This window comes from Somniosus microcephalus, chromosome 6, assembly GCF_052327205.1.
Source record: "Somniosus microcephalus isolate GS21.2 chromosome 6, FLI_Smic_1.0, whole genome shotgun sequence".
NCBI classification, from domain to species: Eukaryota; Metazoa; Chordata; class Chondrichthyes; order Squaliformes; family Somniosidae; genus Somniosus; species Somniosus microcephalus.
In genome coordinates, this window is record NC_140992.1 from 159,837,055 (window position 1) to 159,864,741 (window position 27,687).

At 52.6% G+C, this 27,687-nt stretch overlaps 1 protein-coding gene across 2 annotated transcripts in view; it reads right to left on the bottom strand.

The window, feature by feature from the left end:
* The window catches only part of LOC147116141 (septin-7-like), an 845,307-nt gene extending 817,871 nt beyond the window's left edge, over positions 1–27,436 (bottom strand). The window contains exon 1 of one of the 2 annotated variants that reach the window (XM_085990900.1): positions 27,171–27,436. In XM_085990900.1, the coding sequence (XP_085847026.1) occupies positions 27,171–27,209 (39 nt within the window). In that variant the 5' untranslated portion in view covers positions 27,210–27,436. The remainder of the gene's footprint in view (positions 1–27,170) is intronic. The other variant, XM_085990901.1, reaches the window with a different exon arrangement.
* Positions 27,437–27,687: the final 251 nt, after the last annotated feature.

The window sequence follows — 27,687 nt, forward strand, 5'->3', positions numbered from 1 at the left end:
TACGGGTCTCTCACTAACACTGGGACACAGCGCTGGTGTGTACGGGTCTGTCACTTTCACACTGGCGTGTCGTCCGTCCGTCTGTCTGCCCTTCTCTCTCTCGGTCAGTCGGTGTCTCCCTCCCTCTATCTCGAGTCTATGACTCGCTCTCTGTCTTTGTCTCTTTCATTCATATAGCACCTTTAACGTAGTAAAACGTCTCACGGCACTTCACAGTAGCATTATCAATCAAAATTTGACACCAAGTCACATCGGGAGCTATTAGGAGAGGTGACCAAAAGCTTGGTCAAAGAGGTAGGTTTGAAGCAGCGTCTTGAAGGAGAAGTAATGAGGCAGTGAGGTTTAGGGAGGGAATTCCAGATCTTAGGGCCAAGGCAGCTGAAGGCACGACCACCAATGGTGGAGTGATTAAAATCAGAGACGCACAACAAGCCCGAATTGGAGGAGCTCAGAGATCTCGGAGGGTTGTAGGAGTGCAAGAGGTTACAGAGATAGGGAGGGGCGAGGTCATGGAATGATTTGAAAACAAGGATGAGAATTTTAAAATTGAGGCATTGTCAGACCAGGAACCAGTGTAGGTCAGCGAGCACAGGGCTGATGGGTGAAGGGGACTTCATTTGCGATAAGTGTTTGCTGCTAGAGGAACTCAAGCTCCATGTTAAAGAGCTTGAGACTGAGCTTCAGACACTGCGACACATCAGGGAGGGGGAGAAGTTCCTGGACTCTATGTTTCAGGAGGTGGTCACACCTATGAAATTAATTAATGCAGATATAGTCCGTGGTCAGGGACAGGACAGTGTGACTACGAGTGAGGAAGGTACAGGGATCCAGGATGTAGTGTTGAAGGAGCCGCAGCCCTTGCTCTTGTCAAGCAGGATCGAGGTTCTTACTCCCTGTGAGGGCGGGAGCGGGGACTGCAGGGAGGATCAGCAACCTGGCCACAGCACCGTGGTACAGGGGGCCATTCAAGTGGAGGGAGTAAAAAGAAATGTTGTAGTGGTAGGGGATAGTATCATTAGGGGGATAGATAGGATTCTCTGCAGTCAAGAGCGGGAGTCCCGAAGGCTGTGTTGCCTGACCGGTGCCAGGGTTAAGGACATCTCTTCTGGGCTGCAAAGAAACTTGGAGTGGGAGGGGGAGGATCCAGTTGTCGTGGTCCATGTTGGTACAAACGACGTAGATAGGACAAGGAAGAAGGTTCTGTTAAAGGAGTATGAGCAGCTAGGGGTCAAATTAAAAAACAGAACCTCAAGGGTAATAATCTCTGGGTTATTACCTGAGCCACGAGCAAATTTGGCTAGGATAAATAAAATTAGAGAGTTAAATGCGTGGCTCAAAGACTGGTGTGGGAGAAATGGGTTTTGCTTCTTGGGACACTGGCACCAGTACTGGGACAGGAGGGAGCTGTTCCGTTGGGACGGACTCCACTTGGCCAGTGCTGGGACTAGAGTCCTGGCGAATCATATAACTAGGGCTGTAGAGAGGGCTTTAAACTAATTAGTGGGGGGGGGGCGGGGGAGGTATCTAGAGAGCAAATAACAGAAATGACAACGGAGAAGGTAATAGACTTAGGTAGCAGTGGGGGAATTAAAAAACAGAACGTGTCAGGAAGGGACAGAAGGTATGGAGTAAAAGGTAAAGTAGTAAAAGGGGAAAAAACAGGAACTAATTGTCACAAAACATATTTGAAAGTTCTTTATCTGAATGCACGTAGCATTCGTAACAAAATGAATGAGTTAATGGCATAAATAACTACATATGGGTATGATCTTGTGGCCATTACAGAAACATGGCTGCAGGGTGACCATGACTGGGAATTAAACATACCAGGTTATTTAACAATCAGGAAGGACAGGCAGGATTGGAGGGGAGGTGGGGTGGCTATGTTAATAAAGGAAGGAATCAATATAATAGAGAAATGATATTGGGTCAAAGGAGCAGGGTAGTGAAACAGTTTGGGTGGAGATGAGGAATAATAAGGGGAAAAAAACACTAGTGGGCGTAGTCTATAGGCCTCTGAACAGTTGCAACTCTGTTGGACGGAGTATTAATCAGGAAATAGTTGAGGCTTGTAATAAGGGAACATCTTTAATTATGGGGGATTTTAACTATCATATTAACTGGACAAATCAAATTGGGCAGAGCAGCCTTGAGGATGAGTTCATTGAGTGTATTAGGGATGGGTTTCTTGAGCAGTATGTAACTGAACCGACCAGGGGGCAAGCAACCTTAGATTTGGTCCTGTGTAACGAGACAGGATTAATTAAAAATGTCCTAGTAAAGGATCCCCTTGGAATGAGTGACCATAACATGGTTGAATTCCATATTCAAGTAGAGGGTGAGACGGTTAGCTCTCAAACAAGCGTGCTGAGCTTGAAAAAGGAGACTATGAAGGTATGAGAGCGGAATTGATTAGAGTGGACTGGGAAAATAGATTAAAGGGTAAGACGGTACATGATCAGTGGTGTACATTTAAGGAGTTATTTTACAACTTCCAAAAAATATATATTCCACTGAGGAAAAAAGGGTGCAAAAGAAAAGACAGCCATCCGTGGCTAAGTAAAGTAATTAAGGATAGTATCCGACTAAAAACAAGGGCATATAAGGTTGCCAAATCTAGTGGGAGGATAGAAGATTGGGAAGTCTTTAAAAGACAGCAAAAAATAACTAAAAGATTGATTAAGAAAGGGAAGATAGATTATGAAAGTAAATTAGCAACAAATATAAAAACAGATAGCAAAAGTTTCTATAGTTATATAAAAAGAAAAAGGGTGGCTAAAGTAAATGTTGGTCCCTTAGAGGATGAGACCGGGAAATTAATGGTGGGAAACATGGAGATGGCAAAAACGCTGAACAAATATTTTGTATCAGTCTTTACGGTGGAGGACACTAAGAATATCCCAACACTGGACAAACAGGGGGCTCTAAGGGGGAGAGGAGCTAAATACGATTAAAATCACTAAGGAAGCGGTACTTGGTAAAATAATGGGACTCAAGGCGGATAAATCCCCTGGACCTGATGGCTTACATCCTAGGGTTTTGAGGGAAGTGGCGGTAGGGATTGTGGATGCATTGGTAATAATTTTCCAAAACTCCCTGGACTCAGCAAAGGTCCCGGCAGATTGGAAAACTGCTAATGTAACACCAGAAGGCTGGAAACTATAGACCTGTTAGCCTAACATCTGTGGTTGGTAAAATTTTAGAGTCCATTATTAAGGAGACAGTAATGGGACATTTGGATAAACATAATTTAATAGGACAAACTCAGCATGGTTTCATGAAGGGGAAGTCATGTTTGACAAATTTGCTTGAGTTCTTTGAGGAAGTAACATACAGGGTGGATAAAGGAGAACCAGTGGACGTAGTGTATTTAGACTTCCAAAAGGCATTTGACAAGGTGCCACACAAAAGATTATTGCTCAAGATAAAAAATCACGGGATTGGGGGTAATATTCTGGCATGGGTGGAGGATTGGCTATCTAACAGAAAGCCGAGAGTTGGGATAAATGGTTCGTTCTCAGACTGGCAATCAGTAACTAGTGGTGTTCCGCAGGGGTCAGTGCTGGGTCCCCAACTCTTTACAATCTATATTAACGATTTGGAGGAGGGGACCGAGTGTAACATATCAAAGTTTGCAGATGATACAAAGATGGGAGGGAAAGTAGTGAGTGAGGACATAAAAAACCTGCAAAGTGACATAGACAGGCTAAGTAAGTGGGCAGAGATTTGGCAGATGGAATAGAATACTGGAAAGTGTGAGGTTATGCACTTTGGCAGGAAAAATCATCGAGCAAGTTATTATCTTAATGGCAAGAAACTGGAAAGTACTGTTGTACAAAGGGATCTGGGGGTCCTGGTGCACGAAACTCAAAAAGTTAGTATGCAGGTGCAGCAAGTGATCAAGAAGGCCAATGGAATGTTGGCTTTTATTGCTAGGGGGATAGAATATAAAAACAGGGAGGTATTGCTGCAGTTATACAAGGTATTGGTGAGACCGCACCTGGAATACTGCATACAGTTTTGGTGTCCATACTTAAGAAAAGACATACTTGCTCTCGAGTCAGTACAAAGAAGGTTCACTCGGTTAATCCCGGAGATGAGGGGATGGACATATGAGGAGAGGTTGAGTAGATTGGGACTCTACTCATTGGAGTTCAGAAGAATGAGAGGCGATCTTATTGAAACATATAAGATTGTGAAGGGGCTTGATCGGGTGGATGCGGTGAGGATGTTCCCAATGATGGGTGAAACTAGAACTAGGGGGCATAATCTTAGAATAAGGGGCTGCTCTTTCAAAACTGAGATGAGGAGAAACTTCTTCACTCAGAGGGTGGTAGGTTTGTGGAATTTGCTGCCCCAGAAAGCTGTGGAAGCTACATCATTAAATAAATTTAAAACAGAAATAGATAGTTTCCTAGAAAGGGAATTAAGAGTTACGGGGAGCGGGCAGGAAATTGGACATGAGTCTAGGTTCGGAATGGTCATGACCCTGTGGGTAGTGGAGCGGGCCCAGGGGCCGTGTAGCCTGGTTCTGCTCCTACTTCTTGTGTTCTAATTCTGTGTTAGATTTCAGGAGATGGTTTTATTCCTGTTCCTGGCTGGGGTGGAGATCGCCTTTACAGAAGGTAAGTACTGTAGAAAATATAGGGACAGAGTGATCTCCTGGACGAGTTTCGATCGCCTAGATGGGTCGGAGAGGAATTTCCCAGATTTTTTCTCCCAAATTGGCCATTGGGTTTTTTTAATCTGGTTTTTCACCTCTCCCGGGAGATCACATGGGTTCGGGTGGGATGGAGAGTGATAGTAGATTTGAGGTTAGGATCAGATCAGCCATGATCTTATTGAATGGTGGAGCAGGCTCGAGGGGCCGATTAAAAGCCTACTCCTGCTCCTATTTCTTATGTTCTTATGACTTGGTGTAAGTTAGAATACGGGCAGCAGAGTTTTGGATGAGCTCAAGTTAATGGAGGGTGGAAGATGGGAGGCCGGCCAGGGGTGCGTTGGAATAGTCAAGTCTGGAGATAGCAATGGCATGGATGAGGGTTTCAGCAGCAGATAAGCTGAGGCAGGGGCGGAGTCATGGAGGTGTTATGTTATGGAGGTGGAAGTCTTCGTGATGGTGCGGATATGTGGTCGGAAGCTCATCTTGTAATCAAATACAACACCAAGGTTGCAAACAATCTGGTTCAGCCTCAGACAGCTGCCAGAGGGATGGAGTCAGGGGCTAAGGAACGGAGTTTGTGGCGGGGACCAAAGACAATGGCTTCAGTCTTCCCAATATTTAGAGGAATACTTGGAGGAAATTTCTGCTTATCCAAAACTGGATCTCGGCAAGCAGTGACACAAATCAGGGACAGTGGAGAGGTCAAGAGAGGTGGTGGTGAGGTAGAGCTGGATGTCGTCAGCATAAATGTAGAACCTGACATTGTAAGAACATAAGAATTAGGAGCAGGAGTAGGCTATACAGCCCCTCGAGCCTGCTCCGCCATTCAATAAGATCATGGCTGAACTTCTACATCAACTCCACGTTCCCACCCTATCCCCATATCCCGTAGTGCCCAAAAATCTAGCGATCTCAGCCCTGAATATACTCAACGGCTGAGCATCCACAGCCCTTGGGGTAGAGAATTCCAAAGATTCACAACCCTGAGTGAAGAAATTTCTCATCTCAGTCCTAAATGGCCGGCCCCTTTTCCTGAGTCTATGACCCCTAGTTCTAGACTCTCCAGCCAGGAGAAACAGCCTCTCAGCATCCACTATGTCAAGCCCTCTAAGAATTTTATGCGTTTCAATGAGATCATCTCTCATTCTTCTAAACTCGAGAGATTATAGGCCCATTCTACTCAATCTCTCCTCATAGGACAATTTCCCCATCCCGGGAATCAGTCTGGTGAACCTTGGCTGCACTCCCTCTATGGCAAGTATATCCTTCCTTAGGCAAGGAGACCAAAACTGTACACAATACTCCAGGTGTGGTCTCACCAAAGTCCTATATAATTGCTGCAAGACTTCCTTACTCTTATACTCCAACTCCCTTGCATTAAAGGTTAACATACCATCTGCCTTCCTAATTGCTTGCTGTACCTGTATGTTAACTTTCTCTGATTTATGTACAAGGACACCCAAATCCCTCTGAATCCCAACATTTACTAGTCTCTCATCTTTTAAAAAACATTCTGCTTTTCCATTCTTCCTACCAAATGTATAATTTCACACTTCCCAACAAAATACTCCAGCTGCCACCTTCTTGCTCAATCACTTAACCAGTCTATATCCCTTTGCGTCCTCCTCACAGCTTATTTTCCCACTGTGTTTTCGGATGAAGTCGATGAGGGGCAGCATGTAGATTGAAAAATAGGGGGCGGGGGGGGGGGGGCAAGGATAGATTGTTGGGGGACTCGAGAAATAATAGTGTGGGAGCGGGAAGAGAAGCCATTGCAGGCTACGACTGGACAGATAAGAATTGAACCAGGTGAGTGCAGTCCCACCTAGCTGGACAACAGAGGAGAGGGGTTGGAGGATAATAGTGTGGTCAACTGTGTCAAAGGCTGCAGCAGACAGGTTGACCAGAATGAGGAGGTATAGTTTATCGTGGTTGCAGTCACATAGGATGTTATTTATGACTTTGATAAGGGCAGTTTCAGTGCTGTGGCAGGGGCAGAAACCGGATTGGAGCGGTTCAAAATATGGAGTTCTGGGAAAGATGGGCACAGATTTGGGAGGCGACAGCACATTCAAGGACATTGGAGCGGAAAGGGAGGTTGGAGGTGGGGCGGTAGTTTGCAAGGACGGAGAGGTCAAGGATGGGTTTCTTGAGGGGGGTGATGATGAAAGTTTTGAAGGGAAGAGGGACAGTACCCGAGGAGAGAGAACTGTTAACAATATCAACTAACATGGGGGCCTCTCTCCATCTCTCTGTGTGTCTCCCTCTCTCACACTCTGTGTCTCTCGCGCTCTGTCGCTCTCACTCACGCACGCTGTCTCTCTTTATCTCGTGCACTCTCTGTCTTTCTCCAACCCTCCGTCTCTGTCTCTCTCCCACCCTCCGTCCGTCTCTCTCTCCCCTCTTCGTCTCTCACACTCTGTCTCTTTCTGTCTGTGTCTGTCTCTCTCTCACACTCTGTCCCCATCTCTCTCCCCGTCTCTCTCCCCGTCCCCAGTCTCTCTCTCTCGCTCGCTCTCCCCTTAGTCTTGCTCTCTCTCGCTCTCCCCTTAGTCTAGCTTTCCCCCGTCTCTCTCTCTCTTCCCGTCTGTCTCTCGCTCTTCCCCCCGTATCTCTCTCTCGCTCTCGCTCTCTTCCCCCGTCTCTCTCTCTCGCTCTCTTCCCCCGTCTCTCTCTCGCTCTCTTCCCCGTCTCTCTCTCTCGCTCTTCCCCGTCTCTCTCTCTCTCGCTCTCTTCCCCCGTCTCTCTCTCTCGCTCTCTTCCCCCGTCTCTCTCTCTCTTCCCCCCGTCTCTCTCTCTCGCTCTCTTCCCCCGTCTCTCTCTCTCGCTCTCTTCCCCCGTCTCTCTCTCTCGCTCTCTTCCCCCGTCTCTCTCTCTCGCTCTCTTCCCGTCTCGCTCTCTTCCCCGTCTCTCTCTCTCGCTCTCTTCCCCCGTCTCTCTCTCTCGCTCTCTTCCCCCGTCTCTCTCTCTCGCTCTCTTCCCCCGTCTCTCTCTCTCTCGCTCTCTTCCCCCGTCTCTCTCTCTCGCTCTCTTCCCCCGTCTCTCTCTCTCGCTCTCTTCCCCCGTCTCTCTCTCTCGCTCTCTTCCCCCGTCTCTCGCTCTCGCTCTCTTCCCCCGTCTCTCGCTCTCGCTCTCTTCCCCCGTCTCTCGCTCTCGCTCTCTTCCCCCCGTCTCTCTCTCTCGCTCTCTTCCCCCGTCTCTCTCTCTCGCTCTCTTCCCCCGTCTCTCTCTCTCGCTCTCTTCCCGTCTCGCTCTCTTCCCCGTCTCTCTCTCTCGCTCTCTTCCCCCGTCTCTCTCTCTCGCTCTCTTCCCCCGTCTCTCTCTCTCGCTCTCTTCCCCCGTCTCTCTCTCTCGCTCTCTTCCCCCGTCTCTCTCTCTCGCTCTCTTCCCCCGTCTCTCTCTCTCGCTCTCTTCCCCCGTCTCTCGCTCTCTTCCCCCGTCTCTCGCTCTCGCTCTCTTCCCCCGTCTCTCGCCCCGTCCGTCTCTCTCTCTCTTCCGTCCCAGTCCCTCTCTCGCTCCCCGCCCCAGTCTCTCTCTCTCTCCCGCCTCAGTCCCTCTCTCTCCCGTCCCAGTCCCTCTCTCTCTCCTGCCCCAGTCCCTCTCTCTCCCGCCCCAGTCCTTCTCGCTCCCGCCCCAGTCTCTCTCTCTCCCGCCCCAGTCTCTCTCTCTCTCTCTCCCGTCCCAGTCCCTCTCTCTCCCGCCCCAGTCCCTCTCTCTCTCTCCCGTCCCAGTCCCTCTCTCTCTCTCCCGCCCCAGTCCCTCTCTCTCTCTCTCCCGCCCCAGTCTCTCTCTCCCGTCCCAGTCCCTCTCTCTCCCGCCCCAGTCCCTCTCTCTCCCGCCCCAGTCCCTCTCTCTCCCGCCCCAGTCCCTCTCTCTCCCGCCCCAGTCCCTCTCTCTCCCGCCCCAGTCCCTCTCTCTCCCGCCCCAGTCCCTCTCTCTCCCGCCCCAGTCCCTCTCTCTCCCGCCCCAGTCCCTCTCTCTCTCTCTCCCGTCCCAGTCCCTCTCTCTCTCTCCCGTCCCAGTCCCTCTCTCTCTCTCTCAGGCCCCAGTCCCTCTCTCTCTCTCTCCCGTCCCAGTCTCTCTGCCGCCCCAGTCCCTCTCTCTCCCCCGCCCCAGTCCCTCTCTCTCTCGCCCCAGTCCCTCTCTCTCTCTCCCGCCCCAGTCACTCTCTCTCTCTCCCGCCCCAGTCCCTCTCTCCCGCCCCAGTCCCTCTCTCTCTCCCGCCCCAGTCTCTCTCTCTCTCTCTCTCCCGCCCCAGTCCCTCTCTCTCTCTCCCGCCCCAGTCCCTCTCTCTCTCTCCCGCCCCAGTCCCTCTCTCTCTCTCCCGCCCCAGTCCCTCTCTCTCTCTCCCGCCCCAGTCCCTCTCTCTCTCTCCCGCCCCAGTCCCTCTCGCTCTCTCCCGCCCCAGTCCCTCTCGCTCTCTCCCGCCCCAGTCCCTCTCGCTCTCTCCCGCCCCAGTCTCTCTCTCTCTCTCTCCCGCCCCAGTCCCTCTCTCGCCTGCCCCAGTCCCTCTCTCTCCCGCCCCAGTCCCTCTCGCTCTCTCCCGCCCCAGTCCCTCTCGCTCTCTCCCGCCCCAGTCTCTCTCTCTCTCCCGCCCCAGTCCCTCTCTCTCTCTCTCCCGCCCCAGTCCCTCTCTCCCCCGTCCCAGTCCCTCTCTCTCTCCCGCCCCAGTCCCTCTCTCTCTCTCTCCCACCCCAGTCTTTCTCTCTCTCCTGCAAAGTGCTACAGTACAAAGGGATCTGGGGGTCCTGGTGCATGAAACACAGAAGGTTAGTATGCAGGTACAGCAGGTGATCAGGAAGGCCAATGGAATCTTGGCTTTTATTGCAAGGGGGAGGGAGTATAAAAACAGGGAAGTCTTGCTGCAGTTATACAGGGTACTGGTGAGGCCACACCTGGAACACAGCGTACAGTTTTGGTTTCCATATTTAAGAAAAGATATACTTGCTCTCGAGGCGGTTCGGAGAAGGTTCACTCGGTTGATTCCGGAGATGAGGGGGTTGACGTACGAGGAAAGGTTGAGTAGGTTGGGCCTCTACTCATTGGAATTCAGAAGAATGAGAGGCGATCTTATCGAAACATATAAGATTGTGAGGGGGCTTGATCGGGTGGATGCGGTGAGGATGTTTCCACTGATGGGTGAGACTAGAACTAGGGGGCATAATCTTAGAATAAGGGGCTGCCCTTTCAAAACTGAGATTAGGAGAAACTTCTTCACTCAGAGGGTAGTAAATCTATGGACTTTGCTACCGCAGAGAGCTGTAGAATCTGTGACATTAAATAAATTTAAAGCGGAGACAGACAGTTTCCTAGCAGATAAGGGAATTGGGGTTACGGGGAGAGGGCAGGGAAGTGGACGCGAGTCTACGTTCGGATCAGCCATGATCCGATTGAATGGCGGAGCAGGCCCGAGGGGCCGTATGGCCTACTCCTGCTCCTACTACTTATGTTCTTATGCACCAGTCTCTCTCTCTCTCTCCCGTCCCAGTCCCTCTCTCTCCCGCCCCAGTCTCTCTCTCTCCCTCTCTCCCGCCCCGTCTCCCTCTCTCCCGCCCCGTCTCTCTCCCTCCCGCCCGCCCCAGTCTCTCTCCCGCCCCAGTCTCTCTCGCCCTAGTCTCTCTCGCCCTCTCCCGCCCCAGGCTCTCTCCCTCTCCAGTCTCTCTCCCTCTCTCCCGCCCCAGTCTCTCTCCCGCCCCAGTCTCTCTCCCTCTCTCCCGCCCCAGTCTCTCTCCCGCCCAGTCTCTCTCCCTCTCTCCCGCCCCAGTCTCTCTCCCCCCTCTCCCGCCCCAGTCTCTCTCCCTCTCTCCCGCCCCAGGCTCTCTCCCTCTCTCCCGCCCCAGGCTCTCTCCCTCTCTCCCGCCCCAGGCTCTCTCCCCCTCTCCCGCCCCAGGCTCTCTCCCGCCCCAGTCTCTCTCACCCTCTCCCGCCCCAGTCTCTCTCCCCCTCTCCCGCCCCAGTCTCTCTCCCCCTCTCCCGCCCCAGTCTCTCTCCCCCTCTCCCGCCCCAGGCTCTCTCCCCCTCTCCCACCCCAGTCTCTCTCCCGCCCCGTCTCTCTCCCTCTCTCCCGCCCCAGTCTCTCTCCCCCCTCTCCCGCCCCAGTCTCTCTCCCTCTCTCCCGCCCCAGTCTCTCTCCCCCTCTCCCGCCCCAGTCTCTCTCCCCCTCTCCCGCCCCAGTCTCTCTCCCGCCCCAGTCTCTCTCCCCCCTCTCCCGCCCCGTCTCTCTCCCCCTCTCCCGCCCCAGTCTCTCTCCCTCTCTCCCGCCCCAGTCTCTCTCCCCCTCTCCCGCCCCAGTCTCTCTCCCCCTCTCCCGCCCCAGTCTCTCTCCCCCTCTCCCGCCCCAGTCTCTCTCCCCCTCTCCCGCCCCAGTCTCTCTCCCCCTCTCCCGCCCCAGTCTCTCTCCCCCTCTCCCGCCCCAGTCTCTCTCCCCCTCTCCCGCCCCAGTCTCTCTCCCCCTCTCCCGCCCCAGTCTCTCTCCCCCCTCTCCCGCCCCAGTCTCTCTCCCCCTCTCCCGCCCCAGTCTCTCGCCCCCTCTCCCGCCCCAGTCTCTCGCCCCCTCTCCCGCCCCAGTCTCTCTCCCCCTCTCCCGCCCCAGTCTCTCTCCCCCTCTCCCGCCCCAGTCTCTCTCCCCCTCTCCCGCCCCAGTCTCTCTCCCCCTCTCCCGCCCCAGTCTCTCTCCCCCTCTCCCGCCCCAGTCTCTCGCCCCCTCTCCCGCCCCAGTCTCTCGCCCCAGTCTCTCTCCCCCTCTCCCGCCCCAGTCTCTCTCCCTCCGTCTCTCTCCCCCTCTTCGTCTCTCACAGTCGGTCTCTTTCTGTCTGTGGCTGTCTCTCTCACACTCTGTCCCCATCTCTCTCCCCCTCCCCAGTCTCTCTCTCTCGCTCTCTTCCCCGTCTCTCTCTCTCACTCTCTTCCCCGTCTCTCTCTCTCGCTCTCTTCCCCCGTTTCTCTCTCGCGCGCTCTCTCTCTCGCTCTCTTCCCCCTCTCTCTCTCTCTTCCCCCGTCTCTCTCTCGCGCTCTCTCTCTCGCTCTCTTCCCCCGTCTCTCTCTCTCACTCTCTTCCCCCGTCTCTCTCTCTCTTCCCCGTCTCTCTCTCTCGCTCTCTTCCCCCGTTTCTCTCTCGCGCGCTCTCTCTCTCGCTCTCTTCCCCGTCTCTCTCTCTCTCGCTCTCTTCCCCCGTCTCTCTCTCTCGCTCTCTTCCCCCGTCTCTCTCTCTCTCGCTCTCTTCCCCCGTCTCTCTCTCTCTCGCTCTCTTCCCCGTCTCTCTCTCTCTCGCTCTCTTCCCCGTCTCTCTCTCTCTCGCTCTCTTCCCCCGTCTCTCTCTCTCGCTCTCTTCCCCCGTTTCTCTCTCGCGCGCTCTCTCTCTCGCTCTCTTCCCCCGTCTCTCTCTCTCTCGCTCTCTTCCCCCGTCTCTCTCTCTCGCTCTCTTCCCCCGTCTCTCTCTCTCGCTCTCTTCCCCCGCTCTCTTCCCCCGTCTCTCTCTCGCTCTCTTCCCCCGTCTCTCTCTCTCTCTCTTCCCCCGTCTCTCTCTCGCTCTCTTCCCCCGTCTCTCTCTCTCGCTCTCTTCCCCCGTCTCTCTCTCTCGCTCTCTTCCCCCGTCTCTCTCTCTCGCTCTCTTCCCCCGTCTCTCTCTCTCGCTCTCTTCCCCCGTCTCTCTCTCGCTCTCTTCCCCCGTCTCTCTCTCTCGCTCTCTTCCCCCGTCTCTCGCTCTCTTCCCCCGTCTCTCGCTCTCGCTCTCTTCCCCCGTCTCTCTCTCTCTTCCCCCGTCTCTCTCTCTCGCTCTCTTCCCCCGTCTCTCTCACGCTCTCTTCCCCCGTCTCTCTCTCGCTCTCTTCCCCCGTCTCTCTCTCTCGCTCTCTTCCCCCGTCTCTCTCTCTCGCTCTCTTCCCCCGTCTCTCTCTCGCTCTCTTCCCCCGTCTCTCTCTCTCGCTCTCTTCCCCCGTCTCTCTCTCTCGCTCTCTTCCCCCGTCTCTCTCTCTCGCTCTCTTCCCCCGTCTCTCTCTCTCGCTCTCTTCCCGTCTCTCTCTCTCGCTCTCTTCCCCCGTCTCTCTCTCGCTCTCTTCCCCCGTCTCTCTCTCTCGCTCTCTTCCCCCATCTCTCTCTCTCGCTCTCTTCCCCCGTCTGTCTCTCTCGCTCTCTTCCCCCGTCTCTCTCTCTCGTTCTCTTCCACGTCTCTCTCTCTCTCGCTCTCTTCCCCCGTCTCTCTCTCTCGCTCTCTTCCCCCGTCTCTCTCTCTCGCTCTCTTCCCCAGTCTGTCTCTCTCCCGCCCCAGTCTGTCTCTCTCCCGCCCCAGTCCCTCTCTCTCTCTCCCGCCCCAGTCCCTCTTTCTCTCCCGCCCCAGTCTCTCTCTCTCTCTCCCGCCCCAGTCCCTCTCTCTCCCGCCAGTCCCTCTCTCTCTTCCGCCCCAGTCCCTCTCTCCCGCCCCAGTCCCTCTCTCCCGCCCCAGTCCCAGTCCCTCTCTCTCTCTTCCGCCCCAGTCCCTCTCTCCCGTCCCAGACCCTCTCTCTCTCTCTCCCGCCCCAGTCCCTCTCTCTCTCTCTCCCGCCCCAGTCCCTCTCTCTCTCCCGCCCCAGTCCCTCTCTCTCTCCCGCCCCAGTCCCTCTCTCCCGCCCCAGTCCCTCTCTCTCCCGCCCCAGTCCCTCTCTCTCCCGCCCCAGTCCCTCTCTCTCTCTCCCGCCCCAGTCCCCCTCTCTCTCCCGCCCCAGTCCCTCGCTCACTCCCGCCCCCGTCTCTCTCTCTCTTCCGCCCCAGTCCCTCTCTCTCTCTCGCCCCAGTCCCTCTCTCTCTCCCGCCCCAGTCCCTCTCTCTCTCTCTCCCGCCCCAGTCCCTCGCTCTCTCTCCCGCCCCAGTCCCTCGCTCTCTCTCCCGCCCCAGTCTCTCTCTCTCTCTCCCGCCCCAGTCCCTCTCTCTCTCTCCCACCCCAGTCCCTCTCACTCTCTCCCGTCCCAGTCCCTCTCTCGCTCTCGTTCCCGCCCCAGTCCCTCTCTCGCTCTCTCCCACCCCAGTCTTTCTCTCTCTCCTGCAAAGTGCTACAGTACAAAGGGATCTGGGGGTCCTGGTGCATGAAACACAGAAGGTTAGTATGCAGGTACAGCAGGTGATCAGGAAGGCCAATGGAATCTTGGCTTTTATTGCAAGGGGGATGGAGTATAAAAACAGGGAAGTCTTGCTGCAGTTATACAGGGTACTGGTGAGGCCACACCTGGAATACTGCGTACAGTTTTGGTTTCCATATTTAAGAAAAGATATACTTGCTCTCGAGGCGGTTCAGAGAAGGTTCACTCGGTTGATTCCGGAGATGAGGGGGTTGACGTATGAGGAAAGGTTGAGCCTCTACTCATTGGAATTCAGAAGAATGAGAGGCAATCTTATCGAAACATATAAGATTGTGAGGGGGCTTGATCGGGTGGATGCGGTGAGGATGTTTCCACTGATGGGTGAGACTAGAACTAGGGGGCATAATCTTAGAATAAGCGGCTGCCCTTTCAAAACTGAGATGAGGAGAAACTTCTTCACTCAGAGGGTAGTAAATCTATGGAATTTGTTACCCCAGAGAGCTGCAGAAGCTGCGACATTAAATAAATTTAAAACGGAGACAGACAGTTTCCTAGCAGATAAGGGAATTAGGGGTTACGGGGAGAGGGCAGGGAAGTGGATGTGAGTCTAGGTTCGGATCAGCCATGATCCTATTGAATGGCGGAGCAGGCCCGAGGGGCCGTATGGCCTACTCCTGCTCCTACTACTTATGTTCTTATGCACCAGTCTCTCTCTCTCTCCCGTCTCAGTCCCTCTCTCTCTCTCTCTCCCGTCCCAGTCTCTCTCCCTCTCTCCCTTCTCAGTCCCTCTCTCTCTCCCGCCCCAGTCTCTCTCCCTCTCTCCCGTCCCAGTCTCTCTCTCTCCCGCCCCAGTCTCTCTCTCTCCCGCCCCGTCTCTCTCTCTCTCTCCCGCCCCAGTCCCACTCTCTCTCCCGCCCCAGTCTCTCTCTCTCTCTCTCCCGCCCCAGTCTCTCTCTCTCTCCCGCCCCAGTCTCTCTCTCTCTCCCGCCCCAGTCTCTCTCTCTCTCCCGCCCCAGTCTCTCTCTCTCTCCCGCCCCAGTCTCTCTCTCTCCCGCCCCAGTCCCTCTCTCTCTCTCTCCCGCCCCAGTCTCTCTCTCTCTCTCCCGCCCCAGTCTCTCTCTCTCTCCCGCCCCAGTCTCTCTCTCTCTCCCGCCCCAGTCTCTCTCTCTCTCCCGCCACAGTCCCTCTCTCTCTCTCTCGCCCCAGTCCCTCTCTCTCCCGCTCCAGTCTCTCTCTCTCTCTCCCGCCCGCCCCAGTCCTTCTCTCCCGCCCCAGTCCCTCTCTCTCTCTCTCCCGCCCCAGTCCCTCTCTCCCGCCCCAGTCTCTCTCTCTGTCTCTCCCGCCCCAGTCCCTCTCTCTCTCTCCCGCCCCAGTCTCTCTCTCTCTCCCGCCCCAGTCTCTCTCTCTCTCTCTCCCGCCCCAGTCCCTCTCTCTCTCTCTCTCCCGCCCCAGTCCCGCTCTCCCGCCCCAGTCTCTCTCTCTCTCCCGCCCCAGTCTCTCTCTCTCTCTCCCGCCCCAGTCCCTCTCTCTCTCTCTCCCGCCCCAGTCTCTCTCTCTCTCCCGCCCCAGTCCCTCTCTCTCTCTCTCTCCCACCCCAGTCTCTCTCTCTCTCCCGCCCCAGTCTCTCTCTCTCTCTCCCGCCCCAGTCCCTCTCTCTCTCTCCCGCCCCGTCTCTCTCTCTCTCCCGCCCCAGTCCCTCTCTCTCTCCCGCCCCAGTCCCTCTCTCTCTCTCCCGCCCCAGTCTCTCTCTCTCTCCCGCCCCGTCTCACTCTCTCTCCCGCCCCAGTCTCTCTCGCTCTCTCCCGCCCCAGTCTCTCTCGCTCTCTCCCGCCCCAGTCTCTCTCGCTCTCTCCCGCCCCAGTCCCTCTCGCTCTCCCGACCCAGTCTCTCTCCCGCCCCAGTCCCTCTCTCTCTCCCGCCCCAGTCCCCCTCTCTCTCTCCCGCCCCGTCTCTCTCTCTCTCTCCCGCCCCAGTCCTTCTCTCCCGCCCCAGTCCCTCTCTCTCTCTCCCGCCCCAGTCTCTCTCTCTCTCCCGCCCCAGTCTCTCTCTCTCTCTCTCCCGCCCCAGTCTCTCTCTCTCGCCCCAGTCTCTCTCTCTCGCCCCAGTCTCTCTCTCTCTCTCTCCCGCCCCAGTCTCTCTCTCTCTCTCCCGCCCCAGTCTCTCTCTCTCTCTCTCCCGCCCCAGTCTCTCTCTCTCTCTCCCACCCCAGTCTTTCTCTCTCTCCTGCAAAGTGCTACAGTACAAAGGGATCTGGGGGTCCTGGTGCATGAAACACAGAAGGTTAGTATGCAGGTACAGCAGGTGATCAGGAAGGCCAATGGAATCTTGGCTTTTATTGCAAGGGGGATGGAGTATAAAAACAGGGAAGTCTTGCTGCAGTTATACAGGGTACTGGTGAGGCCACACCTGGAATACTGCGTACAGTTTTGGTTTCCATATTTAAGAAAAGATATACTTGCTCTCGAGGCGGTTCAGAGAAGGTTCACTCGGTTGATTCCGGAGATGAGGGGGTTGACGTATGAGGAAAGGTTGAGCCTCTACTCATTGGAATTCAGAAGAATGAGAGGCAATCTTATCGAAACATATAAGATTGTGAGGGGGCTTGATCGGGTGGATGCGGTGAGGATGTTTCCACTGATGGGTGAGACTAGAACTAGTGGGCATAATCTTAGAATAAGCGGCTGCCCTTTCAAAACTGAGATGAGGAGAAACTTCTTCACTCAGAGGGTAGTAAATCTATGGAATTTGTTACCCCAGAGAGCTGCGGAAGCTGCGACATTAAATAAATTTAAAACGGAGACAGACAGTTTCCTAGCAGATAAGGGAATTAGGGGTTACGGGGAGAGGGCAGGGAAGTGGATGTGAGTCTAGGTTCGGATCAGCCATGATCCTATTGAATGGCGGAGCAGGCCCGAGAGGCCGTATGGCCTACTCCTGCTCCTACTACTTATTATGTTCTTATGTACCAGTCTCTCTCTCTCTCCCGTCTCAGTCCCTCTCTCTCTCTCTCTCCCGCCCCAGTCTCTCTCCCTCTCTCCCGCCCCAGTCCCTCTCTCTCTCTCTCCCGCCCCGTCTCTCTCTCTCTCTCTCCCGCCCCGTCTCTCTCTCTCTCTCTCCCGCCCCGTCTCTCTCTCTCTCTCCCGCCCCGTCTCTCTCTCTCTCTCCCGCCCCGTCTCTCTCTCTCTCTCTTCCGCCCCAGTCTCTCTCTCTCTCTCTCTCTCTTCCGCCCCAGTCTCTCTCTCTCTCTCTCCCGCCCCAGTCTCTCTCTCTCTCCCGCCCCAGTCTCTCTCTCCCGCCCCAGTCTCTCTCTCTCTCTCTCTCCCGCCCGTCTCTCTCTCTCTCCCGCCCCAGTCTCTCTCTCTCCCGCCCCAGTCTCTCTCTCTCTCCCGCCCCAGTCCCTCTCTCTCTCCCCCGCCCCAGTCTCTCTCTCTCCCGCCCCAGTCTCTCTCTCTCTCCCCGCCCCAGTCTCTCTCTCTCCCGCCCCAGTCTCTCTCTCTCTCCCGCCCCAGTCTCTCTCTCTCTCCCGCCCCAGTCCCTCTCTCTCTCTCCCGCCCCAGTCCCTCTCTCTCTCCCGCCCCAGTCCCTCTCTCTCTCTCCCGCCCCAGTCTCTCTCTCTCTCTCCCGCCCCAGTCTCTCTCTCTCTCTCCCGCCCCAGTCTCTCTCCCTCTCTCCCGCCCCAGTCCCTCTCTCTCTCTCTCTCTCCCGCCCCATTCTCTCTCTCTCTCCCGCCCCATTCTCTCTCTCTCTCCCGCCCCAGTCCCTCTCTCTCCCGCCCCAGTCCCTCTCTCTCTCTCTCTCCCGCCCCAGTCTCTCTCCCTCTCTCCCGCCCCAGTCTCTCTCTCTCCCTTCAGTCCCTCTCTCCCGCCCCAGTCTCTCTCTCTCTCCCGCCCCTGTCCCTCTCTCTCTCCCGCCCCAGTCCCTCTCTCTCTCTCCCGCCCCGTCTCACTCTCTCTCCCGCCCCAGTCTCTCTCGCTCTCTCCCGCCCCAGTCTCTCTCGCTCTCTCCCGCCCCAGTCTCTCTCGCTCTCTCCCGCCCCAGTCCCTCTCGCTCTCTCCCGCCCCAGTCCCTCTCGCTCTCTCCCGCCCCAGACTCTCTCTCTCTCTCCCGCCCCAGTCCCTCTCTCTCTCTCCCGCCCCAGTCTCTCTCTCTCCCGCCCCAGTCTCTCTCTCCCGCCCCAGTCCCTCTCTCCCGCCCCAGTCCCTCTCTCTCTCCCGCCCCAGTCCCTCTCTCTCTCTCCCGCCCCAGTCCCTCTCTCTCTCTCCCCCGCCCCAGTCTCTCTCTCTCTCCCGCCCCAGTCTCTCTCTCTCTCCCGCCCCAGTCCCTCTCTCTCTCCCGCCCCAGTCCCTCTCTCTCTCTCCCGCCCCAGTCCCCCTCTCTCTCCCGCCCCAGTCCCCCTCTCTCTCCCGCCCCAGTCTCTCTCTCTCTCTCTGCCGCCCCAGTCTCTCTCTCTCTCTCTCCCGCCCCAGTCTCTCTCTCTCTCTCTCCCGCCCCAGTCTCTCTCTCTCTCTCTCCCGCCCCAGTCTCTCTCTCTCTCTCTCCCGCCCCAGTCTCTCTCTCTCTCTCCCGCCCCAGTCTCTCTCTCTCCCGCCCCAGTCTCTCTCTCTCTCCCACCCCAGTCTCTCTCTCTCTCCCGCCCCGTCTCTCTCTCTCCCGCCCCAGTCCCTCTCTCCCGCCCCAGTCTCTCTCTCTCTCGCCCCAGTCTCTCTCTCTCTGCCGCCCCAGTCTCTCTCTCTCTCTCTCCTGCCCCAGTCTCTCTCTCTCTCTCTCCCGCCCCAGTCCCTCTCTCTCCCCCGCCCCAGTCCCTCTCTCTCCCCCGCCCCAGTCTCTCTCTCTCTCCCGCCCCAGTCTCTCTCTCTCTCCCGCCCCAGTCTCTCTCTCTCCCGCCCCAGTCCCTCTCTCTCCCGCCCCGTCTCTCTCTCTCTCTCCCGCCCCGTCTCTCTCTCTCTCTCCCGCCCCGTCTCTCTCTCTCTCTCTTCCGCCCCAGTCTCTCTCTCTCTCTCTTCCGCCCCAGTCTCTCTCTCTCCCGCCCCAGTCTCTCTCTCTCTCTCCCGCCCCAGTCTCTCTCTCCCGCCCCAGTCTCTCTCTCCCGCCCCAGTCTCTCTCTCTCTCCCGCCCCAGTCTCTCTCTCTCTCCCGCCCCAGTCTCTCTCTCTCTCCCGCCCCAGTCTCTCTCTCTCTCCCGCCCCAGTCTCTCTCTCTCTCCCGCCCCAGTCTCTCTCTCTCTCTCCCGCCCCAGTCTCTCTCTCTCCCGCCCCAGTCTCTCCAATTTCCAATTCCAATTCAAATGCTTTATTGGCATGAAAGTTTACAGAGAACCATATTGCCAAAGCTTACATAGCAAAAAGGTACAGATTTCCAACATTCTGTAGGTGTCAATCGATTTGACATTTGTTGGGTACATACAATATTACTTTTAAACAATATTAATTTTAAACAGTCTTTCTACTTCATTTGGTACGTTCAATATTAATTTTAAACAGTCTTACTTTTAAACAGTCCTCAGGTTGTGACATGTTGTTACATATTTGGCCCCAAGGTATGGTCTGTCTCCTTCTCCTAGGACTAATCTCAATTTTGACAGATCATCCAATTCCTTGAAATCTGGGGTTGTTTGGCTTAGCTTGTTGAATAATATGTTTCTTGATGTGTTGAATTTTTCGCATTTTAGGAGGAAATGCATTTCTGTTTCAACCTCGCCAGCCAGACATTGATCGCATATTCTATTCTCTCTAGGCTGCCAGGATTTCTTGTATCTGCCTTTTTCAATTTCCAGTTGGTGGTCGCTTAGTCTGTACCTGGTGAGGGTCTGTCTCTGTTTTGTGTCTCTGATGGTCGTGAGGTAGTCTGCCAGTTTATATTCTCTTTTTAGGGCCCGGTAACATTCTAATCTGCTTTGGCTTTCGGTTATTTTGTTCCAATGTTCCAGGTAGGTTTCTTTGCATTTTTTAATGATTTGGTTCACTCGGATTGGTGTTTGGACGGCTGTGTTGGTCTGGGGCTGGTCAGGGTCCGGCTGAGTACTTAGTTTCAGTAGCAGCTGACTCAGGGGACTCTTTTCTGGGTTTAGCTCTTGGGTCTGAAAGGCTTTGAAATGAAGGGTGTCTGGGGAGCTAGATTTGAGGTGATTTAGGAAGTTTAGTGCTCGTTTTTGGATGTTTATTATCAGTGGGTATCTGCCTAGTTCGGCTCTGCATGCATTTGTTGGCGTTTTTCTTTGGGTGCGAAGGATGCTTCGGCAGAATTCTGCATCTCTCTCTCTCTCCCGCCCCAGTCTCTCTCTCTCTCCCGCCCCAGTCTCTCTCTCTCTCCCGCCCCAGTCTCTCTCTCTCTCCCGCCCCAGTCTCTCTCTCCCGCCCCAGTCTCTCTCTCAGTTCAGTTCAGTTCAGTTCAAATGCTTTATTGGCATGAAAGTTTACAGAGAACCATATTGCCAAAGCTTACATAGCAAAAAGGTACAGTTTTCCAACATTCTGTAGGTGTCAATCGATTTGACATTTGTTGGGTATATACAATATTACTTTTAAACAATATTAATTTTAAACAGTCTTTCTACTTCATTTGGTATGTTCAATATTAATTTTAAACAGTCTTACTTTTAAACAGTCCTCAGGTTGTGACATGTTGTTACATATTTAGCCCCAAGGTATGGTCTGTCTCCTTCTCCTAGGACTAATCTCAATTTTGACAGATCATCCAATTCCTTGAAATCTGGGGTTGTTTGGCTTAGCTTGTTGAATAATATGTTTCTTGATGTGTTGAATTTTTCACATTTTAGGAGGAAATGCATTTCTGTTTCAACCTTGCCAGCCAGACATTGATCGCATATTCTATTCTCTCTAGGCTGCCAGGATTTCTTGTATCTGCCTTTTTCAATTTCCAGTTGGTGGTCGCTTAGTCTGTACCTGGTGAGGGTCTGTCTCTGTTTTGTGTCTCTGATGGTCGTGAGGTAGTCTGCCAGTTTATATTCTCTTTTTAGGGCCCGGTAACATTCTAATCTGCTTTGGCTTTCGGTTATTTTGTTCCAATGTTCCAGGTAGGTTTCTTTGCATTTTTTAATGATTTGGTTCACTCGGATTGGTGTTTGGACGGTTGTGTTGGTCTGGGGCTGGTCAGGGTCCGGCTGAGTACTTAGTTTCAGTAGCAGCTGACTCAGGGGACTCTTTTCTGGGTTTAGCTCTTGGGTCTGAAAGGCTTTGAAATGAAGGGTGTCTGGGGAGCTAGATTTGAGGTGATTTAGGAAGTTTAGTGCTCGTTTTTGGATGTTTATTATCAGTGGGTATCTGCCTAGTTCGGCTCTGCATGCATTTGTTGGCGTTTTTCTTTGGGTGCGAAGGATGCTTCGGCAGAATTCTGCATGTAGGGCTTCTATTGTGTGTTTTTCCCATTTAGTGTAGCTTTGGTGATTTAGCGGGCCCCATACTTCACTACCGTACAGTGCAATGGGCAGGATTATGCTGTCAAAAATTTTGAGCCAGATTTTGATTGGGATTTGGATGTTGTAGAATTTTCTTTTTATTGCATATAGGGCTCTTCGGGCTTTTTCTTTTAGTGCATTCACTGCTATGCTGAAGCTCCCTGATGCTGTAATAGTTAGACCAAGGTAGGTGTAGCTCATAGTGTGTCCTATAGTGGTATCACTGAGGGTAAACTGGTATTTGTTTTCCTGACATCTGGGTCTTTTCTGAAAAATCATGATGTTGGTTTTCTTTAGATTTACTGTTAGAGCCCAATTTTGGCAGTATTTGTCGAGTAGGTCTAGTTGTTGCTGTAATCCCTGTTCTGTGGGAGACAGCAGAACCAGGTCGTCCGCATAGAACAGGGATTTCACTTCTCCATCCAGGAGACGGAGACCTGGTGACTCGCTTTGCTCCAGCATGTCTGCTAATTCATTTATGTATATGTTGAACAGGGTCGGGCTCAAATTGCAGCCCTGCCGGACGCCTCTTCTCTGGGTGAAGAAATCGGTGCGTTTGTCTCCAATTTTGACCCCGCATTTGTTTTTCAGATACATTGATTTAATAAGGTCATAGACTTTGCCCCCTATTCCACACTGAAGAAGTTTATAATAGAGCCCTTCGTGCCATATAGAGTCAAAGGCTTTCTTGAAGTCGATGAAACAGGCGAATATTTTCCCATTTTTTGTTTGGTGTTTATGTTTTTCAATGAGGGTGTGAAGGGTATAGATATGGTCGGCGGTGCGGTGTTTTGGAAGAAAGCCTATTTGGTTTTTTCTGAGGATATTATGTTTGTTAAGAAAATCAAGTAATCTACTATTTAGAATACTGCAGAATAACTTCCCTAGACAACTGTTGACACAGATGCCGCGGTAGTTATTTGGGTCTGATTTGTTTCCACTTTTATATATGGGGGAGATTAGTCCTTGGCACCAGATATCGGGAAAACAGCCTGAGCGTAATATGATGTTGAATAGTTTGAGTATCGCACCCTGCATCTCCATATTGCTGAACTTTAGCATTTCATTTTTGATGTTGTCTGGGCCACAGGCTTTCTTTAGGTGGAGAGATTTTGTTTTTGTGGCCAGTTCTTTCCATGTGATTGGGGAGTCTAGAGGGTTTTGGCTGTCTTTAATTGTTGCTTCTAATGTGTGGAGTTTTTCTGTGACCTGATGTTGACTTGGGTTTGTTTTGTTTTTTGGGATGTCTTTGTAGAGGTTTTCAAAATGTGTTCTCCAGATGTCGCCATCTTGGATTGGTAATGCTTGCAATTGTGTTGTACTCAGGTTATTCCACATTTCCCAGAATTGTTTTGGATTGGTGGAGTTTTCAATTTCTTCGAGTATTTTGTGGGTATAGTTTTGTGTTTTGTTCCTAATGGTGTGTTTATATCTTTTGAGGGTTTCATTGTATCTAGTACGTAGGTCCGGATTGTTTGGTTGCCGATGCTTTTGGTTTGATATTTTTCTCAGGTCTTTTCTGGCATTTTTGCATTCGTGGTCAAACCATTTCATATTTTTATTTTGTCTTTTGTGATGCTTCCTCTTCTGTTTCACGAGGTCGGCTTTTACAGCTGCCTCATGGAAGATCATATTTATATCCTCTATGGCCGTGTTTACACCATCTCTGGTGATCTCATATAGATTTTCTTTAAATTTTGAAATTTTACTTGTGAGATCAGGTGAATTTAGTGCTGTGATGAATTTATCTCCACTGTCTGGGGCCCATCTGTATGTCTGGTTTATTTTATGCAGCTTACTGTGTTCCTTTTTTGTGTCTGTAGTTTGGGCAGAAAGTTTAAGGTACACATTTATTTGGTTATGGTCTGAGAGGGGGGATTGCTGCCTGACAGTGAATGCGTTGATATCGCAGGGGTCCAGGTCAGTGATTGTATAGTCCACCACACTAGACCCAAGAGTTGAGGAGTATGTGAGTCTCCCTAGGGAGTCCCCTCTGAACCTACCATTAACTATGTACAGGCCTAAGGCTCGGCAGAGTTGCACTACCTCCCTACCGCTTTTATTTATTTCACGATCAAGGTTGTTCCGATTTGCGATGGCTGGTGTGACATCTAAAGGGGTCTGGCCAAACACATGGTTGTTTCCCTGTGGGTCTATGAAGTCAGGTTCACAACCGGTCCTTGCATTTAGGTCCCCACATATTATCACCTTTCCTTGGGCCTGGAAATGGCTGATTTCCATGTGGAGAGTATCAAATAACTCCTCTTCGAAATATGGCGAATCTATTGGAGGTATGTAGATCGCACATAAGTAAACATCTTTTTTTGCTATTCCTATATTTTTATCTAGTTTTAGCCATACGTGTGATTTCCCCTGTTTTACCGGTGAGATGTGTTTGTCCAGTTCTCCCTTATACCACACCAATATTCCCCCGGAGGTTCTGCCCTTGCGTGTTTTAGTGTTCTTTACTGAGGGCACAATGATTTCATGGTACATTGGAGGACAGTGGGTCGGCATGTCCTTTTGGCACCATGTTTCTGTTAACACAATTATATCAATGTCTTTTATAGCTTTTAGGAATTCAGGGTCTGTACTCTTCATCCCAAAAGTTGAGGAGCGGAGGCCCTGGATATTCCAGCAGCTTATGTGGAAAGAACGCATTTATATAGTTCAATAAAACGAAATAAAATGGACCTATTTTGTGGGATGAGTGTGGAAACACTATTTTCTATAATGCTAAGTGATGATTTAGTATAAATTTCATGAGGCATGCACATATATCTATCTAATAATAGTAATAATACTGATAAGATAACAATAATGATAATGATAAATAACAATATTAATAATTTCTCCGGCTTTCTATCAGGCTGTTCAGCATCGTCATGATCTTTCTCAGTTCTTGGTCTACAGTCTGTGGTCTAGAGGGGGGTCTTGGGTCAGGTATAAAAGCACGGTTCTGTTGTCGGTTTTGTAAAGGGGGGTGGGGGACATTGGTGGTCCTGTTTGGGCTCCCAATGGTAGGGGGGGTGGGAGGGCTGCGTCTTTTGGCAGTGTTTATGAGGTTTCTTGCGAAGACCCACATCCGCTGTTTGAGTAGATGTATTTCGTCATAGAGGTCCCTTGTGTTGATGTTTGGATGATGGGCCAGGGAGACGTTGGGGAGGACAGAACATCTCGTGTCGATCTCTCTCTCTCCCGCCCCAGTCTCTCTCTCTCTCCCGCCCCAGTCTCTCTCTCTCCCGCCCCAGTCCCTCTCTCTCTCCCGCCCCGTCTCTCTCTCTCCCGCCCCGGCTCTCTCTCTCTCTCTCTCTCCTGCCCCAGTCCTTCTCTCCCGCCCCAGTCCCTCTCTCTCTCCCGCCCCGTCTCTCTCTCTCTCTCTCCCGCCCCAGTCTCTCTCTCTCTCTCTCCCGCCCCAGTCTCTCTCTCTCTCTCTCCCGCCCCAGTCTCTCTCTCTCTCCCGCCCCAGTCCCTCTCTCTCTCCCGCCCCAGTCTCTCTCTCCCGCCCCAGTCCCTCTCTCTCTCTCCCGCCCCAGTCCCTCTCTCTCTCTCTCTCTCCCCAGTCCCTCTCTCTCTCCCGCCCCAGTCCCTCGCTCTCTCCCGCCCCAGTCTCTCTCTCCCGCCCCAGTCTCTCTCTCTCTCTCTCCCGCCCCAGTCCAATTCCAATTCCAATTCAAATGCTTTATTGGCATGAAAGTTTACAGAGAACCATATTGCCAAAGCTTACATAGCAAAAAGGTACAGTTTTCCAACATTCTGTAGGTGTCAATCGATTTGACATTTGTTGGGTACATACAATATTACTTTTAAACAATATTAATTTTAAACAGTCTTTGTACTTCATTTGGTACGTTCAATATTAATTTTAAACAGTCTTAATTTTAAACAGTCCTCAGGTTGTGACATGTTGTTACATATTTGGCCCCAAGGTATGGTCTGTCTCCTTCTCCTAGGACTAATCTCAATTTTGACAGGTCATCCAATTCCTTGAAATCTGGGGTTGTTTGGCTTTGCTTGTTGAATAATATGTTTCTTGATGTGTTGAATTTTTCGCATTTTAGGAGGAAATGCATCTCTGTTTCAACCTCGCCGGCCAGACATTGATCGCATATTCTATTCTCTCTAGGCTGCCAGGATTTCTTGTATCTGCCTTTTTCAATTTCCAGTTGGTGGTCGCTTAGTCTGTACCTGGTGAGGGTCTGTCTCTGTTTTGTGTCTCTGATGGTCGTGAGGTAGTCTGCCAGTTTATATTCTCTTTTTAGGGCCCGGTAACATTCTAATCTGCTTTGGCTTTCGGTTATTTTGTTCCAATGTTCCAGGTAGGTTTCTTTGCATTTTTTAATGATTTGGTTCACTCGGATTGGTGTTTGGACGGTTGTGTTGGTCTGGGGCTGGTCAGGGTCCGGCTGAGTACTTAGTTTCAGTAGCAGCTGACTCAGGGGACTCTTTTCTGGGTTTAGCTCTTGGGTCTGAAAGGCTTTGAAATGAAGGGTGTCTGGGGAGCTAGATTTGAGGTGATTTAGGAAGTTTAGTGCTCGTTTTTGGATGTTTATTATCAGTGGGTATCTGCCTAGTTCGGCTCTGCATGCATTTGTTGGCGTTTTTCTTTGGGTGCGAAGGATGCTTCGGCAGAATTCTGCATGTAGGGCTTCTATTGTGTGTTTTTCCCATTTAGTGTAGCTTTGGTGATTTAGCGGGCCCCATACTTCACTACCGTACAGTGCAATGGGCAGGATTATGCTGTCAAATATTTTGAGCCAGATTTTGATTGGGATTTGGATGTTGTAGAATTTTCTTTTTATTGCATATAGGGCTCTTCGGGCTTTTTCTTTTAGTGCATTCACTGCTATGCTGAAGCTCCCTGATGCTGTAATAGTTAGACCAAGGTAGGTGTAGCTCATAGTGTGTCCTATAGTGGTATCACTGAGGGTAAACTGGTATTTGTTTTCCTGACATCTGGGCCTTTTTTGAAAAATCATGATGTTGGTTTTCTTTAGATTTACTGTTAGAGCCCAATTTTGGCAGTATTTGTCGAGTAGGTCTAGTTGTTGCTGTAATCCCTGTTCTGTGGGAGACAGCAGAACCAGGTCGTCCGCATAGAACAGGGATTTCACTTCTCCATCCAGGAGACGGAGACCTGGTGACTCGCTTTGCTCCAGCATGTCTGCTAATTCATTTATGTATATGTTGAACAGGGTCGGGCTCAAATTGCAGCCCTGCCGGACGCCTCTTCTCTGGGTGAAGAAATCGGTGCGTTTGTCTCCAATTTTGACCCCGCATTTGTTTTTCAGATACATTGATTTAATAAGGTCATAGACTTTGCCCCCTATTCCACACTGAAGAAGTTTATAATAGAGCCCTTCGTGCCATATAGAGTCAAAGGCTTTCTTGAAGTCGATGAAACAGGCGAATATTTTCCCATTTTTTGTTTGGTGTATATGTTTTTCAATGAGGGTGTGAAGGGTATAGATATGGTCGGCGGTGCGGTGTTTTGGAAGAAAGCCTATTTGGTTTTTTCTCTCTCTCTCTCTCTCTCCCTTCCACATTCTCTCTCTCTCTCTCTCCCTCTCTCCTCCACCGTCTCTCTCTCTCTCTCCCTTCCACCGTCTCTCTCTCTCTCTCTCCCTCTCTCCTCCACCGTCTCTCTCTCTCTCTCTCTCCCCTCCACCGTCTCTCTCTCTCTCTCTCTCCCCTCCACCGTCTCTCTCTCTCTCTCTCTCTCTCCCCTCCACCGTCCCTCTCTCTCTCTCCCTTCCACCGTCCCTCTCTCTCTCCCCCCCCAACCATCTCACTCTCCTCCCCAGCCCCCAACCATCTCTGCAACACTCACGCACTCTGCCTCTTGGTCTTTCCCCAGTCTGTCTCTCTCTCTCTCTCTCTCTCTCCCTCCCTTCTGTCTCTCTCTCCCCTTCTGTCTCTCAATTCAATTCAATTCAATTCAAATGCTTTATTGGCATGAAAGTTTACAGGGAACCATATTGCCAAAGCTTACATAACAAAAAGTACAGTTCTCTCTCTCTCTCTGTGTCAGGCCCGTTACTCACCGGGAGGCCACAGGCGGCGGGATCCGGCCGTTCGATCATGGCTGTGGCCTGGGGCTGGTGCTCGGTGTCCGGGTCGGGTTGTACTCGGCGCCACCGCTCGCTACCCTCGACTGTCAACCCGCCACGCGCGCCTCCGAGACCCAACCCACCGCGCGCGCCTCCGATACTGCGTCTAACACGCGCACCAGAGACTGACTCCCCTGCGCGTCAATGAAATTGACTCCTCCGCGCACTCCCACGTTCCCTCTGCGCGAACCGGCAGCCCAACCACCAGACCGCGCTCTGAGCTCCGCCCCCAGGAACCCGCCATCCCATTGGCTCAGCCGGCTCACGCCCCATCCGGCGGCACAATGGCTGAATTACGGCGGACTCCGGTTGTCGCCTCACTGAACCCGGTCATCGCCTCACTCAGGGACCAGTCACTGCATCACTCGGCTGGTCACCGCCTGACTCAGGGCCCGGTCACCGCCTCACTGAGCCCGGTCACCGCCTCACTCCGTCCGGTCACCGCCTCCGT